Here is a 23,330-nt window from a genome sequence, read left to right as displayed (position 1 = left end):
GAATTGGACTTAGATGAGGTGGGCAAGTCATCCATCAAAGGAAAGAGAAAAGAGTAAATAGCTACAGATGCAGTAGGTTTGTCAATTTTGTGATGGGAACATACAGATGATTTCTTCTTATTGCTTCTATTTTCCAGTAAAATAAGAAGCAAGGTCATTAGCTGAGTGAGAAGGAAATGTGTAAAACTCATCTAAGAGAGTGAATTGACTAGGGCAGTATGGTAGGGTTGCTCAGGGATCCACTTGAGGTTTATATTATTGATTTAAAGTGAGATTAATCTGTGTGATTGTGTGTTTTTTCCCAGCCACATTCACCTGCTTGATACAGGTAAGGAAGAGCAGAAAGTTAGTTTTAACCAGTGATGGGGTTTTGCCAAGGAAGTACAATGGAAGGAGGGAGAAAAGCAAGTTTGTTGAAGGTATCTATTAAGGGAGTGATTGATTGATTGGAATGATGGTTGGCTGAATCTAAGGTAGGTAAGAAGGGGAATGAAGAATTGATAGAATCAAGATACTAAAGGGCATGAACTAAAATGATAGGAAGTAGCAATAGAGTGATACTTATTCAACAAATACAGTTACAGTAATGAAAAGGCTCATAATATGACCCAGAAAGCAAAGGACAAAACGCACTGAAAATGATGAGGCCAAGTAACCGAGAGTGAGTCCAGAGTATTCGAATCGCTAAGAATGATGGCAGGGATGGCGATGGAAGAGAGATTGAGGCGCTAGAGTGGCTTCCAGGAATGGGGTAGAGGGGCTGAGAACTGTCAATGCCTGTAAGAAGGATGGGTAGCAGGAAGTCATGTTGGATGGCATGACTTGGAAGGAGCTGAGGACCCGAGACAGGAATGATTGTCCTGAGCAGCACGGAGCCCACCCACCTTGGCACATGAGGGCAGAAGTCCAGCCGCCACGTGAGTGGCCTCAGGAGAAGCAGGAAACGTTGAGAGAGGAGGTTGAGGACACTGAGGACTTTGATGGCTGACTGTGATGCTGTAAAAAGGTTTGGGGGCCAGAATTCAAGACCACAGATGTGGTCGAGGTAGTTTGGTTACCCCTGTGTGTTTGCGTTCTCATTGTCCCCCACATGCTGCCCTCAGGCTCCCGCTCACAGCCCTCATCTTCAGCACAGGGCTAGAGCAAACAGGAGTGTCCCCTTCCAGCTGCGCAGTCAAACCATCTGGTGTTACATCCCTTAGTACGAAAGAGATGGCAGTGGGAACTAGAACCTTAGGGGGGTGATATTGACAGGGGTGTGGCCCGCTGGAGAGCCACGCTTAGAGAAAAGTAGATTAGGCTACACAGTGGGGAGAGCAATTACTACTTCTATTTTAGGGAAAGACTTTTAGAACAAAGCTAACTAGCTGTGACATGAAATCATCAGCATTTTTTTTTTTATTTTTACAAGAGATAAATAGACTGACACCAAGCATTGTACATGGATGACCACAACAAAAGCAACAATGATTGCAATTACGAAACATGAAACACACTCATACTATGTCATAATATTGACATTCAGTCCAGTAATCCTCCACTGTAACAGCTCCTTTACTTTGCAGTGAAAATTGATTTGTATATTCTTTGCCTCTGAGTCCTTGTGGGATTTTTTATTTTTTTTAATTCAGACAGCAAGTCACAAAAATTATACTCATCCTCATCAGTTCACTCAGTCCCATGTAATTAATTTTTTTTTTCATCTTGATCTTTTGTTAGCACTTTTATGAGTTCATCAGTTTTTCATTAGAGTTCTGAAAATGCTTATTCATTCAGTTCAGCAGTACAGTCAGTTACCAGAAACCTGTACTTGTCAGAGTCTTTTCCATGAATTTCTTGAAGATGAAACCCTTTTATAGGAACATATTTGCAAAATCATCAGAGTACACCCAGAACTGTCTGTAAATGACAAAAGACTTAAAAATGACCATGGTTAAAGATTTGATGAAAGTTCATAATAATGCAGTTGACAAGAAAATTAGTTATTTCTGAGATATACATTTTAAAGTAATAACTAGGCTTGTTACTTATAACATTATACCAGAACATATAAGATTTTTAGAAGTTTCCTGTAATGTCTGAAACATTTATATTAACATATTTCCATACATATTTCCATACAAATACAAATATAAGATTTTTAGAAATTTCATGTAATGTCTGAAACATTTATATTAACATATTTCCATACATATTTCCATACAAATACAAGATTTTTAGAAATTTCATGTAATGTCTGAAACATTTATATTAACATATTTCCATACATATTTCCATACAAATACAAATATAAGATTTTTAGAAATTTCATGTAATGTCTGAAACATTTATATTAACATATTTCCATACAAATAACCCAATGAAAGTTCAGTATTAGTTGTTTTGTTTGTTTTTTTATACTGCAGGTTCTTATTAGGCATCAGTTTTATACACATCAGTGTATACATGTCAATCCCAATCGCCCAATTCAGCACACCACCATCCCCACCCCACCGCAGTTTTCCCCCCTTGGTGTCCATATGTCCATTCTCTACATCTGTGTCTCAACTTCTGCCCTGTAAACTGGCTCATCTGTACCATTTTTCTAGGTTCCACATACATGCATTAATATACGGTATTTGTTTTTCTCTTTCTGACTTACTTCACTCTGTATGACAGTCTCTAGATCCATCCACGTCTCAACAAATGACTCAATTTCGTTCCTTTTTATGGCTGAGTAATATTCCATTGTATATATGTACCACTTCTTCTTTATCCATTCGTCTGTTGATGGGCATTTAGGTTGCTTCCATGACCTGGCTATTGTAAATAGTGCTGCAATGAACATTCGGGTGCATGTGTCTTTTTGAATTACGGTTTTCTCTGGGTATATGCCCAGTAGTGGGATTGCTGGGTCATATGGTAATTCTATTTTTAGTTTTTTAAGGAACTTCCATATTGTTCTCCATAGTGGCTGTATCAATTTACATTCCCACCAACAGTGCAAGAGGGTTCCCTTTTCTCCACACCCTCTCCAGCATTTGTTGTTTGTAGATTTTCTGATGATGCCCATTCTAACAGGAGTGAGGTGATACCTCATTGTAGTTTTGATTTGCATTTCTCTAATAATTAGTGATGTTGAGCATCTTTTCATGTGCTTCGTGGCCGTCTGTATGTCTTCTTTGGAGAAATGTCTATTTAGGTCTTCTGCCCATTTTTGGATTGGGGTGTTTGTTTCTTTGATACTGAGCTGAATGAGCTGTTTATATATTTTGGAGATTAATCCTTTGTCCGTTGATTCATTTGCAAATATTTTCTCCCATTCTGAGGGTTGTCTTTTCGTCTTGTTTATGGTTTCCTTTGCTGTGCAAAAGCTTTGAAGTTTCATTAGGTCCCACTTGTTTATTTTTGTTTTTATTTCCATTACTCTAGGAGGTGGATCAAAAAAGATCTTGCTGTGATTTATGTCAAAGAGTGTTCTTCCTATGTTTTCCTCTAAGAGTTTTATAGTGGCCAGTCTTATATTTAGGTCTCTAATCCATTTCGAGTTTATTTTTGTGTATGGTGTTAGGGAGTATTCTAATTTCATTCTTTTACATGTAGCTGTCCAGTTTTCCCAGCACCACCTATTGAAGAGACTGTCTTTTCTCCATTGTATATCTTTGCCTCCTTTGTCATAGATTAGTTGACCATAGGTGCGTGGGTTAATCTCTGGGCTTTCTATCTTGTTCCATTGATCTATGTTTCTGTTTTTGTGCCAGTACCATATTGTCTTGATTACTGTAGCTTTGTAGTATAGTCTGAAGTCAGGGAGTCTGATTCCTCCAGCTCTATTTTTTTGCCTCAAGACTGCTTTGGCTATTCGGGGTCTTTTGTGTCTCCATACAAATTTTAAGATGATTTGTTCTAGCTCTGTAAAAAATGCCATTGGTAATTTGATAGGGATTGCATTGAATCTGTAGATTGCTTTGGGTAGTATACTCATTTTCACAATGTTGATTCTTCCAATCCAAGAACATGGTATATCTCTCCATCTGTTGGTATCATCTTTAATTTCTTTCATCAGTGTCTTATAGTTTTCTGCATACAGGTCTTTTGTCTCCCTAGGTAGGTTTATTCCCAGGTATTTTATTCTTTTTGTTGCAATGGTAAATGGGAGTGTTTCCATAATTTCTCTTTCAGATTTTTCATCATTAGTGTATAGGAATGCAAGAGATTTCTGTGCATTAATTTTGTAACCTGCAACTTTACCATATTCATTAATTAGCTCTAGCAGTTTTCTGGTGGCAGTTTTAGGATTCTCTATGTATAGTATCATGTCATCCGCAAACAGTGACAGTTTTACTTCTTCTTTTCCAATTTGTATTCCTTTCATTTCTTTTTCTTCTCTGATTGCCGTGGCTAGGACTTCCAGAACTATGTTGAATAATAGTGGTGAGAGTGAACATCCTTGTCTCGTTCCTGATCTTAGAGGAAATGCTTTCAGTTTTTCACCATTGAGAATGATGTTTGCTGTGGGTTTGTCATATATGGCCTTTATTATGTTGAGGTAGGTTCCCTCTATGCCCACTTTCTGGAGAGATTTTATCATAAATGGGTGTTGAATTTTGTCAAAAGCTTTTTCTGCATCTATTGAGATGATCATATGGTTTTTCTTCTTCAATTTGTTAATATGGTGTATCACATTGATTGATTTGCGTATATTGAAGAATCCTTGCATCCCTGGGATAAATCCCACTTGATTGTGGTGTATGATCCTTTTAATGTGTTGTTGGATTCTGTTTGCTAGTATTTTGTTGAGGATTTTTGCATCTATATTCATCAGTGATATTGGTCTGTAATTTTCTTTTTTTGTAGTGTCTTTGTCTGGTTTTGGGATCAGGGTGATGGTGGCCTCATAGAATGAGTTTGGGAGAGTTCCTTCCTCTGCAATTTTTTGGAAGAGTTTGAGAAGGATGGGTGTTAGCTCTTCTCTAAATGTTTGATAGAATTCACCTGTGAAGCCATCTGGTCCTGGACTTTTGTTTGTTGGAAGATTTTTAATCACAGTTTCAATTTCATTACTTGTGATTGGTCTGTTCATATTTTCTGTTTCTTCCTGATTCAGTCTTGGAAGGTTATACCTTTCTAAGAGTTTGTCCATTTCTTCCAGGTTGTCCATTTTATTGGCATAAAGTTGCTTGTAGTAGTCTCTTAGGATGTTTTGTATTTCTGCGGTGTCTGTTGTAACTTCTCCTTTTTCATTTCTGATTTTATTGATTTGAGTCCTCTCCCTCTTTTTCTTGATGAGTCTGGCTAATGGCTTATCAATTTTGTTTATCTTCTCAAAGAACCAACTTTTAGTTTTATTGATCTTTGCTATTGTTTTCTTTGTTTCTATTTCATTTATTTCTGCTCTGATCTTTATGATTTCTTTCCTTCTGCTAACTTTGGGTTTTGTTTGTTCTTCTTTCTCTAGTTTCTTTAGGTGTAAGGTTAGATTGTTTACTTGAGATTTTTCTTGTTTCTTTAGGTAGGCCTGTATAGCTATAAACTTCCCTCTTAGAACCGCTTTTGCTGCATCCCATAGGTTTTGGGTCGTCGTGTTTTCATTGTCATTTGTCTCTAGGTATTTTTTTATTTCCTGTTTGATTTCTTCAGTGATCTCTTGCTTATTTAGTAACGTATTGTTTAGCCTCCATGTGTTTGTCTTTTTTACGTTTTTTTCCCTGTAATTCATTTCTAATCTCATAGCGTTGTGGTCAGAAAAGATGCTTGATATGATTTCAATTTTCTTAAATTTACTGAGGCTTGATTTGTGACCCAAGATGTGATCTATCCTGGAGAATGTTCCGTGCGCACTTGAGAAGAACGTGTAATCTGCCGTTTTTGGATGGAATGTCCTATATATATCAATTAAATCTATCTGGTCTATTGTGTCATTTAAAGCTTCTGTTTCCTTATTTATTTTCATTTTGGATGATCTGTCCATTGGTGTAAGTGAGGTGTTAAAGTCCCCCACTATGATTGTGTTACTGTCGATTTCCTCTTTTATAGCTGTTAGCAGTTGCCTTATGTATTGAGGTGCTCCTATGTTGGGTGCATATATATTTATAATTGTTATATCTTCTTCTTGGATTGATCCCTGGATCATTATGTAGTGTCCTTCCTTGTCTCTTGTAACATTCTTTATTTTAAAGTCTATTTTATCTGATATGAGTATAGCTACTCCAGCTTTCTTTTGATTTCCATTTGCATGGAATATCTTTTTCCATCCCCTCACTTTCAGTCTGTATGTGTCTGTCCCTAGGTCTGAAGTGGGTCTCTTGTAGACAGCATACATATGGGTCTTGTTTTTGTATCCATTCAGCCAGTCGATGTCTTTTGGTTGGGGCATTTAATCCATTCACGTTTAAGGTAATTATCGATATGTATGTTCCTATGACCATTTTCTTAATTGTTTTGGGTTTGTTTTTGTAGGTCCTTTTCTTCTCTTGTGTTTCCCACTTAGAGAAGTTCCTTTAGCATTTGTTGTAGAGCTGGTTTGGTGGTGCTGAATTCTCTTAGCTTTTGCTTGTCTGTAAAGCTTTTGATTTCTCCATCAAATCTAAATGAGATCCTTGCTGGGTAGAGTAATCTTGGTTGTAGGTTCTTCCCTTTCATCACTTTACGTATATCATGCCACTCCCTTCTGGCTTGCAGAGTTTCTGCTGAGAAATCAGCTGTTAACCTTATGGGAGTTCCCTTGTATGTTATTTGTCGTTTTTCCCTTGCTGCTTTCAGTAATTTTTCTTTGTCTTTAATTTTTGCCACTTTGATAACTATGTGTCTCGGCGTGTTTCTCCTTGGGTTTATTCTGTATGGGACTCTCTGCGCTTCCTGGACTTGGGTGGCTATTTCCTTTCCCATGTTAGGGAAGTTTTCGACTATAATCTCTTCAAATATTTTCTCTGGTCCTTTCTCTCTCTCTTCTTCTTCTGGGACCCCTATAATGCGAATGTTGTTGCGTTTAATGTTGTCCCAGAGGTCTCTTAGGCTGTCTTCATATCTTTTCATTCTTTTTTCTTTAGTCTGTTCTGCAGCAGTGAATTCCACCATTCTGTCTTCCAGGTCACTTATCCGTTCTTCTGCCTCAGTTATTCTGCTATTGATTCCTTCTAGTGTAGTTTTCATTTCAGTTATTGTATTGGTCATCTCTGTTTGTTTGTTCTTTAATTCTTCTAGGTCTTTGTTAATCATTTCTTGCATCTTCTCAATCTTTGCCTCCATTCTTATTCCGAGGTCCTGGATCATCTTCACTATCATTATTCTGAATTCTTTTTCTGGAAGGTTGCCTATCTCCACTTCATTTAGTTGTTTTTCTGGGGCTTTTTCTTGTTCCTTCATCTGGTACATAGCCCTCTGCCTTTTCATCTTCTCTGTCTTTCTGTAACTGTGGTTTTTGGTCCACACAAATCATCAGCATTTTAAGATCATGGTTCTCAAACCATGTTTACCTAGTAGTAGACATAGAAATGTTTGTAGAACACTGAGAAAGAGCTCTCATAGCCCATTATTGAAATTAAATATTACAAAAAATTATTTAACTTATTTTAGATGACATATTTCAAAGCAATTTAGTTACGTTTATATACCGTATCAGATGGTAATATAGTATATCAAAGATGGTAAACAAACTGAGTGAGTGAGTGTCTGGAACACTGTTGAAAAAATTGTAAGGACTGGTCCAGTGGGAAGGAATTCCATCATCAATTAATTACTACTGCCTTCCCTGGGCAGGGAGACAGGTGATACTCTTTTGTATCTTCATACATCCATCAACAGATCTCAAGCATGTTTCTAGGATTAAGAAGCTGTAGACTTAAGTAAGTATGATGAGCTATGTTCACGTTTTCCTATAGAACAGGGGTTGACAAACTGTGACCTGTGGAGCCAAATCCAGCCCCCCATCTGTTTTTGTAAAAGCAGTTTTATTGAAATACAGCCACACCTGATCATTTACCGATTATCTATGGCTGTTTTCATGCCACGACGGCAGAGTTGGGTCGTCGTGACAGAAACCGTATGGCTCACAAAGCCTAAAATATTTACTGTCCAATCCTTTACAGGAAAAGTTTGTCAACCCCTGAAATAGAAGAACAAACCAACAGAGTTTAATCGTACTAGGCCTCACAGTGGTCCATCAGCTTACAGTAGCAGGCTCCCACAAGTACATGATTTGAGAACCACTGTGTTGGGAGACTCAGCTTAGTGTCAAGAAGGCCATCCCCAAGCTCATAGGAACATAGCATAGAAACAACATTTGCAACATGAAGAGAGACACATCAAATAGGACCATGAGTCTTAAGTTTTCCCTTACTCTGCTCTGTTTGTTTCTCATGTCTCTATCTTACCTTTTTCTCTCCTCTGATGGAAAAAAGTCCATCTTCTCTGCCTAAGATTTTTTTTTTACAACAGAATATATGTGCAACATACCTTCATAGTATAATAGATCATCTTTTCCTGTAGAGGCCCTCAGTTGGAGGTAGTCAGGAACTTCCCAGAACTGCTCCATACTGTTGGTAGGAATGTAAACAGGTACAGCCACTATGGAGAACAGTCTGAAGGTTCCTTAAAAAACTAAAAATAGAGTTACCGTATGATCTATCAATCAATCCCACTCTCGGGAATATATCCAGAGAAAACCGTAATATGAAAAGATACGTGCACCCCAGTGTTCACCGCAGCACTATTTACAATAGCCAAGACATGGAAGTGACCTAAATGTCCATCATCTGTCGATGATGAATGGATAAAGAAGATGTGATACATATATATAATGGAATATCAATAAGCCTAAAAAAGAATGAAATAATGCCATTTGCAGCAACATGGATGGACCTAGAGATTATCATACTAAGTGAAGTAAGTCAGAAAGAGAAAGACAAATATCATATGATATCACTTATGTGGGGAATCTAAAATATGACACAAGTGAACTTATCTACAAAACAGAAACAGACTCCAGAGAACAGACCTGTGGTTGCTAAGGGGGAGAGGGAGTGGGGGAGGGATGGATTGAGAGTTTGGGATTGACATATACACACAGTACTATATATAAGATAGATAACCAGCACGGACCTACTGTATAGCACAGGGAACTCTACTCAATACCACGTAATAACCTATACAGGAAAAGAATCTGAAAAAAAATTATACATATATGTGTGTATAACGGAATCACTTTGCTATACACCTGAAATTAACACAACATTTTAAATCAGCTAAACTTTAAAAAAAAAGGTGCATCAAATAAATAAATAAATAAAAAGTCTCAGGAAAATAATGAAAAAAAAAGTGCTCCATAACAGATACGAGGAAGCAGTAGGGGGAGATAAGACTGAAAATAAGATCTATTTTGCCTGTCTTTTTCCTCCAAAAAGTAGGAGATCTGGAGTAAGTACGAGGATAATAAATTTGGCTCCCATTGCCTACTGCACTAATTCCATCTTGACATCCTTCCCCCTCAGAAGCCCCACTCCTCTTCCTCTTCTTCCTCTATTACACAGAACTTGGAAGCAAGTCAATGATAAAATCAAGAAAAGGCAAGAATCAGGCTTGCTTTTTAGACAAGAGATGGATTCTTGAGGTCAGGGTCCTCCAACCATCAGAAGAAAAGTTCAACCCCCAATTTATGCCCTTACCTCCACCATCACTTTCTTCCAAGGAAATAGTCTGTGCTGATTTGGGAGAGGGGGAATTATAGTCAAGACCAGGGTTAGGCAAACCATGACTCAGAGGCCAATCCTGTCTGCCACCTATCTTTGTAAATAAAATTTTATTGGAACACAACTCCCACTCATTTGTTTATGTATTATTATAGCTGCTTTTGCATGACAAGGGTAGAGTTGGGTGGTTGCTATATGGCCCACGAAGTATAATTATTTACTATCTGGGCCTTGATAGAAAAAGTTTGTCAAGACCTGGAATCAGCTCTCTCTTTGTCCCAGGACTCTGTTCTGCTTTGCTCAAGGATTCTTAATGATAACTAGAGATCTTCAACAAGCAGAAATGGCCCTACAAACAAAATCGCCTTCCAGATCAGATCTGAGCCACTTCCAATATGCACAAAAGGTGGAGGGAGGCAAGGACAATGATTTAATTTATAGCAGAGTTCCCAAGCTCAAGACACAAGCCTCGCCCTTACATACCATTACCTAACAAAGCCAAAAGCCCAGCTGCAGATGGATTCTCTTGTCACTACAGCACTGAAGCAAATACCCTGACAAGGCCCAGAACTGTTTGTTTGGGAACAAGAGAGTAAAGGTGGAGGAAATTAATTTGCAGACTTAGAAATCCTTACACTGTCCAAATAACTCAGAGAGCTTTTCAAATACCCAGAACATCTAATGGAACAAGGAATGAATCTGACCTCATTCCTCTGCCCAGTGCTAAGCACACAGCTGAGCCTCTGAGCTCAGCCTCCAACAGAACTCTGGGGTCAAGGGAGGAGAGGGGCCCAGGCTGCAGGAAAAGGGAGAGTGAACCATCAGTGTCCATCGAAACAAAGTCAAACAGTGCTTTTCATAACGTCCCTCTGCCTTCACCCAATTTTAGCTCCCTCTTGGCCTCACCTCAGTTCCTTATCACAGCTCCTGTCTAGGACTGAGACCCCATGTAAGGCGAGGCCAATGAGGCAGAGCCAGTGGGAAGTAGATTGCTAGAGAAGGCAAGAGTGTGTGTGTGTGTGTGCTCCAGAACCCAGATCCCGGGTTCACCTCCCATTCTGTCATTTCCTTTACTGTGTGATCTCGGACAAATGGTGTCCTACCCGGTACTTCATCCTCTGTTAAAGCGAAGAGAATGACAACACCTACATCCTAAGATGATGTTAGAGATGAAATAAGATTCTATGGCTAAAGCGCCTGGCTAATAATAACAAGCTGGCATATTATGTATCTGTTATAATTACCAGTCCCTATGACAGAGCTCAGGAAGAATTCAAAATTGCACCCAGATTACTGCCCTCCAAGCCCTAATCCTCTGCCTATTTGCCATCTTCACCTGAGATGCTGAATGCAGCTGGAGAAACACACCCAACCATGCTGACCAGATGCATTTAAAATTCACATCCAACAGCTTCAAGCGGCCCTCAGCGCCTTCCAGAAACCCTGCACTGTTTCCCAAGCACCCCCTCCCCTTCCTCACTCTCAGCTGATAACCTTGCTTCTTATTTCACTGAAAAATAGAAACAGGAGAAAACTGCTGCATACTCCGGGGCTGCACCATGCACATCACATCAGAGTCTACTGGATGAGCTCCCTTTGCATAGACATCTCCAAATTGTAGATCCCAGAAATGAACACGGCAACTCCATCTTTCCACTTGCTCAAGAGAAAGATGCAGGAGCCCTCTTTGACTCCTGTTTTCCTCTCCACACTTCACAGTGGATCCATCCCCAAGTCCTATCATCAGCTCTCCTTCCAAACACGTCGAGAATCCGACCACCTCCCACCACTGCCTGCTCTGGTCCAAGCCGTCATCTATCAATCACCCAGGTTCTACCTAGCCTCCCTGCCTTTGGCCCTGCAGGCTTACACTCTGTCACGACACAGCAGGCTCAGGATCCTTCCTGTGAAGTCTGTTCACATCACTCAGAGTAAGGGGCCTACGGGAGCTGGTCAGCACACGCTGAGGCCTCCACCCCACTGCCTCCAGGACTCCTGCCTCTGGGCCTTTGCATTTGCTGTTCCCCATGCTTGGAAAGCCTTTCCCCCAGAGACCACTGAGGTGCATTCATTTCCTTCAGGCTTCTGCTCCAATGCCACCTTCTCAGGTGAACCCTTGACTACTCACCCTGTATAAAATAATACTCCCACTCCCTTTTTCCATGTTTTTTTCTCTATATTTTTATCACCATCTAAAATATCTTATATATTTACTTGGTTATACCATCTCTTCCCCAACACTAGGAGGAAAGCACCCCAGGGATATTCTGTTCACGGGTCTCTCCCAACCACATAGCAGGCATTCGATAAATATTTGTCGAATAAAAGGCGGAATGAACGGGGTCCTCTAAATCAGCTTAGAAAATGGGAATCTCCCGCTTAATGGGCCCTGCTCTCTGCCGCTATCTATGTACGCAAGCTTGTTTAATCCACACTAGCCATGTAAGCAGCTCACTAACCCATCTTAATGTCCCAAGGCTGAAACGGGCCACACCTGGGTTCAGATCTGAGACCATCTGATTCAAGCCACATTTACACTGAAAGAATTAACAGCTCACATCCAAAGAGGAGCTTCACACAGAGAAATCATTTTTAAAAATAATAACACCCTCTTAATGTGTCCTCCCCCCCAACCAGGTTCACGACTACCTCCGCAGCAAGCTGTGCTCCCTCTACGAAAATGACTGCATTTTTGATAAATTTGAATGTGTGTGGAATGGGTCAGACAGGTAAGAAAGGTCTTTGTGGCTGGGAACTTTCCAAAGGTGGTCCCTCTCCTTGTGAAGGCCCTGGGCTGTGTATCCTAAGCGGGGTGCAACCAAAGGGAGATCAAAATCGGCCCCGAGGCCTGGCAGAGACACACCGTGTGGACCACTGGATGATCCTTGAGGCAGGCCTGGAAAGGAGGGAGGGATGAGTGAGACCCTTGACTCCTCTTTCAGGACTGGCTCAGGTGACCACTTAAGCTCAAGAAAATCCTACCTTGTACACACAAGACACTCCCAGAGCTGGGTCAACATGCCTAAAATGAAGCTCCACCAGCAAATTTCCAGCATGAATAGTTCAGATGACTGCAGAGTGTGCTTTCTACATGGAAAATTATTCCTTGAAGCTGCCAGTATAGACCTGGCCAAAGGCCCTGGAGGTTCATTAACCGAATTCTACTCGGCCTCATTTATCATATGTCCTGAAAGTGATTTATGACTGTTTTAAGGCCTTTGATTTCAACAGTACTTCCTATTACCTCCCCATAGTTTCTTTTTGGTTTGACATATATTACAGATGACTCTCTGATTTCCAGGAGAAGTAAGCACAGGCTACCAGGGACTGTTCCCCAATGAAGGCGGCACCAGCAGTAGTGCTTGGAAGCAGGGAAATTCTATCACGGCAAAGCACTCAGAGAGTCGAGCTCTTAGTGAGCACAGGCTCTCTCTCTATGACCCTTGTTGGGTTTTTTTTTGTCAGTGATCCAAAATCAGCCTTCCACTTAGCAGGCCTGGAAGGAATCACCACGTGGCAGAGTACGCATGTCACACTGCCCAGTTGGTAGAGGGCAGAGGGCAGAGCAACTGTGACATATTAACAAAGGCCCTCGAGGGGAAAAGAAGCTAGCCCAGCCCTATTATTTTATTTCTTTTCATTTACAGCTATCATTTTTTCATTGTTTATTAAGAATAGGGCTTTTTGTAATATTTGTGGTTGTTATTGTTCCAGTTTCCCTGCTATCTTAACCAAGATTCAAAGACTGTACTTACTAGGTACTTTCACACACATCATGTTTTTTAATCCCGACCACAGTCCATCAAGATTGTTTTCACCATCCCCATTTTCCAGTTGAGGAAACTGAGGCTCAGCCAGATAAAGTAATCTGCCCAAGCTCATGAACTAGTAAGCAGTAGAGACAAGAGGAAGAGTTTGAATCCTAAAATCAACATGCTTTCCACCGCATTACAATTTCTTTCCGTAACTGAGAAAATGTTATTCTTGGTCCAGATAAGGTTGAGATTATTTTCCCAGAAAAGACTTTCTCTTACTGTTTAAAAACAAGTCGGGTCATGGTGAGGGAAGCAAAGGTCAGTGCATGGGAAGCAGTGAGGCCAAGTGGCTGAATGCTTGTGCCCCGGAGTCCGGCAGATGTGGGCTGGAGACCTGACTTGGCTACTTCTTAGATGTGTGACACTGTACAAGTCACTCACTTTTCCTCCTGTGTAAATCCCTTACATGGGATGAAGGAAGAGTAAATGAAGTCTGGGGTAAAGCACTCAGCACCCTGCCTGATTGATGAGGTAATAAGAGCTCGCTCTATGACAGAAACACACATTTCACAGCATCAGTTTCCTGGGCCAGCATAACAAAATCTAACCCTTGGTTAATTTCTTGGACAGCTAACAAAGTACCCAAAAACTCAGCCCCTCGGCTGTAGCCCAATCCTGTCGGTTTTCCTTCACCTTTCTCCAACCCCAGATGAGACGCTGTGTTCTCCCATCCTAACCGGCCACTCAGAGCCTCACCCACAAACAAGGCCACGCCCACCTCTCCAGGGGGCAGCCATAATGGGACGCTACTTGATATCTTTCCCTCAGCCTGTCATCTTGTCCAAACTGTCACCGTTAAAGAGTCAATCCATTGCTTCTGGAAGGCTCTGGCATTCACTGCTCTCTTAAATCAATTGTAGATATGCCTGAGACTGGATAACTCTTGTAGAAAGGTAGACACCATCGGTCAGTCCCCTCAAAGGCTTATTTCCTTATCCTGCATCCTTTCAAAATTGAATTTTTGTTTACTCCCTTCCCGAGTGAGAGCAGGATGGCACCTCATTTTTTGGAAAAGGCTGAATTTAGATCTAGTTCTTAGCAGGGGGAGGAAACATGCTGGCATGTGTGCTGTGCTGCCAGCATCCCTCCTGCGGTGCTGATGCAAGAAAGCCTTAGCGGTCGGGCGACACAGAGTCCCTCCTACTGTAACCGTGCTTTACGTGTACACAGTACAATGACGGTTGTTTTCAGTATTCCTACTCTCATAACTTCACTCCAGCCTCCGAATCCTGATGTGAGGGAGGTGGGCTGGGATCATTAAAACCCCTGGACTCGTTTATGGAGCCCAAGAACCAAAAGGAATCTCTTGGTAAATAACAAGGAGGGTTATCACGATCCTTCACCCAGCCAGAGAGTTTGTTGCTATCAGTGATTCCAAAGAAACTCAACAGTCACACTACAAAGCCTGTTGCAGTTTTTGGTCTCTTGTTTGTTTCTCGTGTGCCGTAAGCTGGCCACATTGTGGTGTCGTTTGCTCTAGAAAGCCTTTGTCTGTAGCACTCAGTCACTGCCTTTTTCCTCTCTGCCTTGCAGTGTCATCATGACGGGCTCCTACAACAACTTCTTCAGGATGTTTGACCGAAACACCAAGCGCGATGTGACCCTTGAGGCTTCGAGGGAAAACAGCAAACCCCGAGCTATCTTAAAACCGCGCAAAGTGTGCGTGGGGGGCAAGCGGAGAAAAGACGAGATCAGTGTCGACAGTCTGGACTTTAGCAAAAAGATCTTGCATACAGCTTGGCATCCTTCAGAAAATATTATAGCAGTGGCGGCTACAAATAACCTATATATATTCCAGGACAAGGTTAACTAGGAGGACAAGTGATTACTTAATAATCTCACATACTGAATACTAGTCAAACACGTTTTTAAATGTTTCTTTGGGTGTTCATTTGATGCATCGACTCTAATTTCCCTCTGCAGGAAACAAATGGAATAGAAGTCCACGGAGTCCAACCTTCCCAAATCCCCAGTTCTAAGAAACTTTTGTCAAACCCAACAGGTTCTGGGACACTTCTGTTTAGAATTGAGAGCTGCCAGCTAACAGTAATTCTTCCATAGCTGACTTGAATTTCTGATGCTTTTATTGCCCCGTTTTCTCTGGTGGGTCCAGTGTTTTGTTTCTAGGTGTCTGCTGAGATAAAATGAGGTTGTCTGTAGTATTTAAAGAGAAAAGAAAGAGATACTTTTTTTTTTAATTAAGCAACTCCATTTGATGATGATTGATTGAAAAAAAATTCAACGAAAAATAAACAGCGTTTACTCTACTCTTAGAGAAATTCTCCTTGTTTTGTGAAAAATCAGAACCAGTTGTCAGCATCTCCTGCCCCTACAGCACTTTTTTTTTTTCCATTTTCCATTTTCCATTTTCTTCTTTTTCACAATTTCATTTGAACCAGAGATTTATTTCACAAGGCTGCAAAGAGGATGCAGAACGGGAAGGGAAAAGGGCCACATCGGCACCGCTCTATTCTTTTCTTGTAAGCGCCATAGAAACAGCCTGAGAATTTGGCTAGGAAACACCATGAGTGCTTCAGGGGACAGAAAGAGAACACTTCGCCTCTCAGAGTTAGCTTGGCAAGGCCATGTGCGGCCAGATTCCATCTGCTGCTTTGTTACTCTTGCTTTTTGTTATTTTAAATGGCTCCATATAATCCTCTACTTACATGTTCCTTGGCTTTTTCCCTTCAACCTTTTCCAGCTTATTTATTCCATTGACGTCTTTCTAAAGGCCGAGCCCTGGTTGGTTATTAGCTGGCATTCTAAACGCAACAGTAAGTTGGAGGCCATGGCACCAGCCCTGGCTCCCCGAGAAAGTGGGTCTCCAAAGCAGCCCCCTCCCCTCTTCCTGGGTTTTGTAACCAACAGTAACAATCCATCAATCTCCACTGTAGCTAGAACAAAAATGGCCAATAAAAAATGCTGCTTTGTAAAGGCTAACCAAGTGCTTCTAATCCACCCTAAGCTCACCATCTAGAAAAACAGACCAGAGGGTTCTCCTCCTACAAAAATGGAATATGGGGGAATCGAGAAGCTTTGACATCAAAGTCAAGTCTGCTTGAAACTGGGGAGGCTGGTTCATCCTTCCTCCCCGCCCACCCCCGTTTGAGGATTCAGACGTATAACTTCCAGAAGGTCTCCTGTGACGCACCTCTGGGAGAGAGACTAAATGAATTCAAAAGACAGAGAAATTTGAAACGGAGGCTCAGGGAGGAGGTGGGAGGTACTCAAAGCCGGGCCTGGGCTCAAGTGTCTCCATTCCTGTCACCGTGACTCATTTCCCCAGACTTGCATTTAGTGAAATGGCTTGACATGAGAATTTTCCTTTTAAAGAGAAATTTTCTTTCGCTTTGTATATTTATTAGAAGTCCCAACGTTCAAATGTAATTTGTTTTGGAAGAGGGAAAAATAGTGAAAGAACCATCTTTCAATTCTAAGCTACTATCCATTTAATAACAGCTTTTTGGCAAGGAAATAACTACTTAAATGAACAATTTTGTAAGATGCGGCTCAATTTCAGAAACATTAAAATATGAACAAATACATCTCAAAATTGAGGAAGCATGTGGATGAAGGCATGCCTTTCTTCTCCATGTTTATCTTTCCTGCAATGAAAGCCCCAGTGGAAACTCTTGGGGCAGGATTCCTGGCCTGAGGGAGACAATGTTCTCAGAGGAGACCAAGAGAGCATCAGAAACTTGTCCAACTCACAGAGAACTGTTGTATCAGGATAGGTAGAAGGACCAAACGGTTCCTGTCCTGAGTTGACCATCAACTTCTTCACGGCCTTTTCTCTGCTTCCCCAAGACTCAGCCCCTCTGTCTGTACCAGTTGACAGGACAGATCATTGTTCCTCAGACTTAAGCATCGACCCACCTCTGTACTGTTACTCATTTCACATTTATTTAAGTCACCTTTTCTAAAAGCAAGACTTAGCCTCCTCCACACAAAGAATATTCATGAAATGTCAGTTTTCATGTTTTGTTCTAACATTAAAATGATCACATAACCATTAATGTAACAGACATGTACCCATTCACCACCTACAGGCATTTTGTGAACTCCAGGGCACATGCTTACCAAACTTCGGGACACTGAGTTCTGATGCCACAGAACATTTAAGCCTTTGGAGCCATCAGAGACTTGCCATAGACAACGGTTCTTCACAGATTGGAGTCAAGAGTGCTCCCCAGAGCACATACATGAACAATTTTGGTCATGGCTTTAAGGGGTTCACAGGCCCCCCTATAGCCTATCTGTGGCCTCCATCTCAAAGCCCCAACACTAATCCAATACCCTCACCACATAGGTGTACAGTCTGAGATCTACAGCGTGGGAGGAACTTGCAAAAGACGTCAGAGCTAAGAGCAGAGGGCCGCCATCCTCCCCTTCCCCCTGAACAGAGGATGCACCAGAGCAAACATCGAAGACTCCTAAATGGAAACAGGAGGAGAAGGCCCTAGAGAGGTCAGGCCTCGGCAACAATCCCCACCACCATGCTTCAGCAATGACCTGCTCTGCGCCAGGTACAGAACTAGGTATTTACACTTGCCATCTCCTTCCGCCCCAGGGCTGGTGATTTTCTTAGTTGGTGGCACCTAGAAGTCAGTCCCTTTTCCAGCTGACACTCAAAGCTATGTGAAAGCTGACTTGCCTCCTTTTCGATGGTTTGTTGTGCTCTCAGAACCCTGCCCTACCTTAAATTTACCCCACAAGGCCTGCTGCTTGGTACCGGCCCTCAGGTTATACTGGAGGATGTCTGTTGACTTCTGGGAAACGGGAGCTGCAGCTTCCCGGGCTTTGATTAAAATCATCCTAATGCAACAGTCCATTCCTGACATTTTAACAAGCAGTTCAAAAGCTCAACGTTGGCAGACATCCATGCTTTCACCTCCAGAGGACGAAGGTGAGCTGGAAGAAACAGAGAAGGAAGACACAAGGCACCATGCCGCAGTGGGATGTCCATAGGTGAATGGGCAACAGGAGCCAACATGCTTCTTAACTCTTTAATCTCTGGCTCCTGCCTTTACTCTTGGGGGTGGGGGAGCATCTCTGAACCGCTCAGTGGCCTTGTAATGAACTCAACCATATCAACATGCATTAGGCAACCAGCATGTGGAAGGCGGAACAATTGTCAGGTGGAACAAAGATGAAGCTACCATTCTTTTAGCTCAGTGACCCGATGAAGTAAGTCAGCTGTCTCCAAGGTATTTCTTTTGAACCTCCAGGGTCCATTATAATAAAAGTTAGACCCTCTAACGCTTCATCGCTGACAACGTGGGAGACCATTTCTCTTCCTTCAAACCTGCAGAGTAACTACCCAAAGCTTCCCTCCTACCCCCCGACACTGGGCCCCATTCTTTTTTCAGCCCCTCTGCTGGCTGCCTCCAGGGCTCAAGAAGGCCCTAGTAGGCCTAATAACAAAGTTTTGTGGGGACACTATTGTCCACAGACTGAACGAAGGAACCATTCCTAATTTGTCCTCTTCCATCATGGCCATGCGCAGATGAGGCTGGTGTGTTTTAAACACTACCCCCCAAGACACAGCAAACCCCCGTTCACACTCTGGGCCTCTGTCATACCTTAACTTGCCTCTTCCCCCTGTACTTCTAAGTCAAGTCTCAGGAGCCACTTGCTGTGGGAATGACTTGCCTGGTCAATGGAAAGAACATGGATCTAGGGTACAGGAAATGTGGACACTGCTTCTGGCTCTGCCACTAAGTGAGGAGCTTAGGCAAGCTGCTCAGTGCCTACATCAGTCACATTGCCTGTAAAGGGGTCAGAAAGCCGTCCGCCCTCACTCATGGAATGACTGTGAGGGACACAAGAAACTCATTTACTTATAACCGCTTCGATAAGCTTAAAGCACCACCAAATAACAACAGCAACAATGTTCACGGAGGACATATGGGTGATTTCTCATTTCTCCTTCCCTTAACCCCATGAGATACATGCCAGTGTTATTCCCATTCTGCAGATGGGGAAAGAGACTCAAGTTTTCAACATAGCCAAGAGCACATAGCCAGTAAGTGGTAGAACCAAGTCTCCAACTCTAAAGCCAGAGTTCTTAAAATACTGCTTCTAATACATGATAGTAGCTAACATTTTTTGAGTGCTTTCTATGGGCCAGGCTTGGGTCTACAAATTCCCCATGTATTAACTCATTTACCTCCAAAACTCTAGAGGCAGATACTATTATTGTTCCCTTTTACAGATAAGGAAGCAGAGAGATGATACAACTTGACTAACTTTATACAGTTCACAAGGGACAGAGCCAGACATTCTGGGCAAAGTTCTTATCCTCTCTCCCCATCTCACATTATATATAGATGGAAGTTACCGATTAGAAAACAAGTTCCAGTAATGGCCAGTAAGTTCATCAACGTTAAACATTTGAGAGCCTGGTTTGTGTCAGGCAGCCAGGCCCTAGGCGAGGGGCTGGGGTTCCTGAGATGTGTAAGCCGTTGGTCCCCGCCCTCCAGGAGATGACAGCCATGTGTGTTGCAGACATACTTACAATACAATGTACAAAGTGCAGAAATGGTACAGAGAAGGAAATGGTTAATTAATGAGGACTGGTAAGAAAAAGTTTCTCAGAATAAGTGACATCTGAGCCGAGTGCTAAAGCAGTTTCCTCAACAAAGAATGATACGCCTTTCCAAGAGAGAGAACAACACATACGAGGTACCCAAGCAAGAATGGATTTGGCATGGGAGCGTGAAGTCAGTGTTTCTCTAATTCTATTAAAAACACATTTTCAATTTGCCAGAACTGGCCTACCCCTTCTTTCTTTCATTCATCCAATAATAAATATTTATTAAGCACCCCCATCCAAGTACTGTATTTAGATGTAAAATAGATAAAAAGAATAAAAGGAAACCAATAATTATGAGCACTTATTATGCAGCAAGTGTTGTGCTAGGCACTTTTTAAAATCATTACAATCACCTGACAGATAAATACATTATTCCATTTTTATAGTTGATAAACAGATTCAAAAGGGTTAAGTGACACAGTCACTGTGACACAGCCAGACATTTTATCTAGATCTGTCCTGATCCAGATCCTGTACTTCTTTCCAGGTAATGCATAGCTACCTTGTCTTATTTTTTTCCCCGAGTGAGGATATTCACAAACCATCTCTCTGTGACCAAACATTGCCTGACAGCTGACCAGGAAAACAAATTTGGTCTGTCACCAAAGCAGAGAGTGAAGTCAAGTGGCTCACAGAGGTCTCCAGCCACTGACCCTGACCTTATTATTACTGTTTAACCATCCCCCAATTTAGATCTTCCACACCCCATTGGTTAAACTGCTGGTGGCAGAACCAAGGTGATCTGCTGTCTCTGCTGATTCCTACCTCGGACGCTGTCAAAACAATGATCACTGTAGGGTCAGAAACAGGGGTTTAGTGACTGTTTCCAGATTCTCAATCCACTCCCTACCCCCAATTTCCTGAAGAGTCAAGCTTGGTGTCTTGGATGGCCAGTTTCCCACCAGACCCCCTCCTGCTCACCTGTCTCAACTTCCAGTTGCAACCCCAATCATTTGGTAGCTGCATTTGGTTTGAGCAGAGAGAGCATTTCTCCTGAACTCATCCTTGTGTGGAAACCCTGAGAACACAGCGAAGTGGGACCAGCCACAAGCGCTGGGATTCTTGCTGTGGTTGGCTAGTGATATACATCCTCCCAGCCAAAACAGTAAATTCTTGTGGAGGTCAAAGAGAACCCCACGAAGGCTGGAGTAGAAGTGAGGGAAGGAGGCTGCCTTGCTGGCAGAAGGAAAAGCAGTATCTGGGCACTCTATAAACAGTCACTCAGCTGGGTGATATTCATGCATTCATTCATTCATTCATTCCTCAATAAACATTTAAAGATTAATCATGTACTACCTGCCAAGCCCTGTGCCCGGGTGGTCTGGGGAAGCAGTAGTGACAGTCCCTGTCTTCATAGGGCTTATAGTGTCATGGGAGATGCAGGCAAACTCCCAGGCGATGATAGCAGTAGAATGTCAAGGGTAAGAGCCCAGGATGCTTGCCTGGGTTGACATCTAAGCTCCACCACTTATAAGCTAAATGACCCTTAACAAATTAACCTCTGTGTCTCAAGTTTCCTTACTGATGAAATAAGGATAAAAATGGCACCTGTCTCATAAAATTGCCGTGAAGATTCCTAGCCAACAATAAGGAGTCGATGCACATTTCTTGCCCTTGTTCTCCTAGTGCTGAAAAACGGTCTTATGTATGCCCTCATGGGTATCTCCTGTGCCAGGAGAATACAAAGTAACAGTACCTCACCTGGACCACGAGCTCCCCAGACAGGTGATGACTACTGTAAAACCTGAGAGATAAGCAGGAAATTAGTTATCCAGGGGATGACAGAGGAAAAGTGTGCTCCAGGCATCAATATGGTATATGTAAAGGCAAAGGAGCACATGGTGTAATAAGGAACTTATAATAGTCTGGTATGACTGACTAGTGAAAAACAGGGATGCAAACCAAGAAAAGTAAAGGGACATAAGGTCAGGGGACAGTAATGCATGATATGAGAAATAAAGTTGCATGGCCTTAGTGAAGTTCACACATCAGGGGTTCTCCAATAGCTAGGCTATGAGCCGCTCAACTGAGGAATTTTAGGTTTCCATAATGCAACAAGTATGAATGGTCCTGGCACAGGGGATATATTGAGAAACTCAGCTCAAGTGTCAACTCCTTGGAGAAGCCATTCCTGACCACCCTAACGTCCATGAGGACCAAGGTATTCTTGATTTCCCCCTCCGGTATCCCCAAAGCATAGAGAAGAGTCTGGCTCATAGTAGGTGCTCAATAAATGTTGGATGAATGAATGAATGAATGAATGAACAAATAAATGAGTGAGGAAGACAGGTACAGACTCTGCCCTCAGAAAGCTTACAAGCTGAGCAGTGTCCCACTGGGAGTTTGAGTTAAGGGGAGCTTGGTGTAGGGCATCACAGGACTGCTCAAAGGAGTCAAGGAATGAAAAAGAAAAAATGGAGAGCCAGTGAGCCAAGATGTGTTTAGAGCAAGCGACCGAGCTCAGAGAGCAGCGTTAGTTAATAGAGCACACGTGTGCCTGCCTGATGCATTACCCTCCCAGCAGTAGTTAGTCTTCTGGGACCTCGCACAGTATGCAAAAAGGTTGACAGCTTACAATCAATACCATGCTCACTGATGCAGGGAGCGACATTATCACATCCGAGATATTACCCCCACATCCCGGCTCAAGCACTAAATATTCCCCATAACAAGGCTAAGGGAAGTGACAGCTATTATTTTCAACCCTCCTGCTTGGAAGCAAGAGGTGAGGCAAACCTTCCCCTGGGTGTTCTTAAGGGAAGGCAAGCCAGTTCCCCAAAGAAATCGCTCAGAGCCAAGCCCATGCCTCATGCGGCAAGACAGGGATGGGAGAAGACTGGCATTTTCATTTGCCTGGGTGTCCACAATATAGAAGTGGAGGTTTTGTGGGCAACTGAGAAGCACAACAATAAATGAGAAGGGGGAGGATGGTCGGGTTGGCGGGGATGTGTGAGGTGTGAATGCTGGATTTCATCCTACATGCCCAGGTCACTCTAATAAAAAAACAACTTGACTCCCCCCGCCCACCCCGTTTGGCTTTCTTATTTCAGCTTCTCTGACTGTGGCATAATTGAAAGTCATATTTCATCTAGACCAATGATTTCCAACTCCAAGTGCAGGTGGCTTATGAACAGTCAGCCTGAATTTATCAAAGAGAACAGCAAACAATTGCATGTTAAACAGCACCTATTTCTCAGCGGGGGAAGGTGGAACGGGTCATGTTACATCCTAGCCACGACACAATACTGCTGTGCA

General features: G+C 42.3%; 1 protein-coding gene across 5 annotated transcripts in view; it reads left to right on the top strand.

The window, feature by feature from the left end:
* Positions 1 to 15,728, top strand: part of PPP2R2B (protein phosphatase 2 regulatory subunit Bbeta) — a 462,603-nt gene extending 446,875 nt beyond the window's left edge. For 4 of the 5 annotated variants that reach the window (XM_007194185.2, XM_007194186.2, XM_057540770.1 and 1 more), the window contains 2 exons: positions 12,303 to 12,394; positions 15,014 to 15,728. In XM_007194185.2, coding sequence (XP_007194247.1) covers positions 12,303 to 12,394; positions 15,014 to 15,293 — 372 coding nt within the window. In that variant the 3' untranslated portion in view covers positions 15,294 to 15,728. The remainder of the gene's footprint in view (positions 1 to 12,302; positions 12,395 to 15,013) is intronic. The other variant, XM_057540771.1, reaches the window with a different exon arrangement.
* Positions 15,729 to 23,330: the final 7,602 nt, after the last annotated feature.

Source organism: Balaenoptera acutorostrata, chromosome 2 (assembly GCF_949987535.1).
Source record: "Balaenoptera acutorostrata chromosome 2, mBalAcu1.1, whole genome shotgun sequence".
NCBI lineage: Eukaryota > Metazoa > Chordata > Mammalia > Artiodactyla > Balaenopteridae > Balaenoptera > Balaenoptera acutorostrata.
The sequence above is the reverse complement of the archived record's forward strand: the minus strand, read 5'-3'. Positions and strand labels throughout refer to the sequence as shown.